Source organism: Telopea speciosissima, chromosome 1, assembly GCF_018873765.1.
Source record: "Telopea speciosissima isolate NSW1024214 ecotype Mountain lineage chromosome 1, Tspe_v1, whole genome shotgun sequence".
NCBI classification, from domain to species: domain Eukaryota; kingdom Viridiplantae; phylum Streptophyta; class Magnoliopsida; order Proteales; family Proteaceae; genus Telopea; species Telopea speciosissima.
Window position 1 is genome coordinate 22618979 of NC_057916.1, and position 2080 is coordinate 22621058.

Sequence of the window (2080 nt, forward strand, 5' to 3'; positions counted from 1 at the left end):
TGCAAGGAAGGAATCAAAAACAGTTTTGCAATTGTCAGATCACAAAATGTAACAGTGACACCATAATAAAGTTCCAGAACTACAATGGTGATTCAGCTAGGCTTTCAAAGCGGGAATCAACTACGGGTAGGCTTTCTTCTAGCTTTGCAACTTCATCCGTCAGACCATTGATATTGGCCTGCTCTTTCTCTGCCTGCATCTGCAATTTATAAATCTTGCCCTCCAGCTTCTGCTTCTTCCTCTTGTGACTTTCCATTTTGGTCCTTAAACTCCACATTGCAAATAAGGCAGACTCACGCTTCTCCATTACATTTGTAAGTTCATCCAACCGCTTTCTCAAGCGACCTATATTGTAACCCATACTCTCCAACTCGTCCAGTGTCAACTGTAGTTCATCCTTGCTAATCCAGAAATCGGTGGCTTTTAAGCTCTGGATTTGGTCGTATGTCTCTTCAAATGTTTGATCCCATCCAGAAATCAAATTCTTACGAACCCTACCTGGGTAGGCCTGCAGTGAATGGAAGTGCGGACTCTGCGGTATGTCCCTCAGAACTTTTGAACTGTTAGTTAAGAAATTGAATTCCATACAATTGCCTCCTGCAGCAGACTTTTGCATTTCTTTAACCTCTTTTCCCAAGGTTTCAACTGAATTTAGGGTACCAAAATCTGGAACTGCTGATTCATTGATTGAAATTGCAGTCTGGCTTGATATAGGATCAGGTTCTGTTTCTCTCTTTCCTTCTTCAACTATTTGCATTTGTTGCTCTTCTGAACATGGAAATTGTCCTTCATCGACTACATTCTCTGCATTTTCTGATTGCCAACATAAAGTTGGGGTAAAGAAAATTATACTAAATGATACAAATGTGTACAAACTCAAAATGTCTCAAGAGAAAATTAATAAACAGCACCTCATAACACCATATTTCTACTGCAAAGAGAATAATATAGAAAGGAAACCTCGCGGAAAGTGAAAGTGCTACTGCAATTTTCTACTTTAAAAAGGGGAATCCCAGGTATGTGACAACAAACTCCATATCCCAATCTCAAAGCAATTAAGAAATATACAATGGATATAACATCAACAACTCACCCGGCATTAATGTTGGTTGAAAGTCTGAAGCCGCTGATGCAGTAGAGGTTGGTGCTTCATCTAGGGCATAACTCGCACATGAAGCCAGAGATTGTGAGGAGTCGTTAGCATTCGTTACTGCTGATGAAGCTGCACCGGTAGGGAAAGAACGAGGAACTGTAACACTCGTGGAAGAAAGTTGTCCACCGGATGAAGAGGCACTAGGAATTGGACTTCTTGTTGATGTGCTAGGAAGCATTGAACCAAAGGAGGAAACAGGTACCGTAGTTACTGTGACAGAAGATTGTGAGACAGGTAATGAGAAAGATAATGGCGAAGTTTGAGAGAGGCAAGATGTATAAGCATAAACGGTGGGTTTGCCAATATAAATTGACGAACCAGTAGACGAGGAAGCAGGAATTTCCATTGTTGTTGTTCTTGCTGCTGCTGTTGTCGCCGGTGATATTGTTGACTCTCTAGGAAGAAAAGAATCATTTGACAAACCACATGACCCAAATTGTGGAGTACTAGAGAACAGTTGATAATGAGGTCCGAAAGCAAAGACTCCTGAACTAGGGTTTTCATAAGCAGAGGATACTACATTTGAAGAAGAAAATGATTATGACCCAAAGATGTTGCAAGAAAACACATCATTAGACATAAAAGGAGCACCGAAGGTAAAGGAGTTGCTAGAAACCCTACTCCTTCCATGATCGTCACGCGAGCGAGAATGCGTCATTGTTTATCCCAAAATTAGTAAAAAAAAAAACTGCTGCTATAAGGGAAGAAAACCAGAGATCCAGAAGACAATGTGATGCTCGAGTTAACATCACCGCTTAAAGAAGAATAAGGAGAATAGTTGGAGAAAAGAAATCAAAAAAACCATGGCTGGAAGAGAACGAAGACGAAGATGATAACCCTCTACATTGCTAAATGCAAAGCTGAAGAACTGAAAGACGAAGATGATAGCCCTCTCTGCTGTTAGACTTCCTCGGACCTTTGGAAGAC

At 40.8% G+C, this 2080-nt stretch overlaps 1 protein-coding gene across 1 annotated transcript; it reads right to left on the bottom strand.

Moving 5' to 3' along the window:
- LOC122672119 (DUF724 domain-containing protein 10-like) lies at positions 1–1676 on the bottom strand. Its single transcript, XM_043869619.1, has 4 exons — positions 1581–1676; positions 1280–1493; positions 1094–1213; positions 1–768 (listed from the first exon to the last, which is right to left on the bottom strand). Exons 2-4 carry the CDS (start codon positions 1329–1331, stop codon positions 80–82), a joined length of 861 nt encoding a protein of 286 aa, XP_043725554.1. The 5' UTR covers positions 1332–1493; positions 1581–1676; the 3' UTR covers positions 1–79.
- Between the last annotated feature and the right edge of the window lie 404 nt (positions 1677–2080).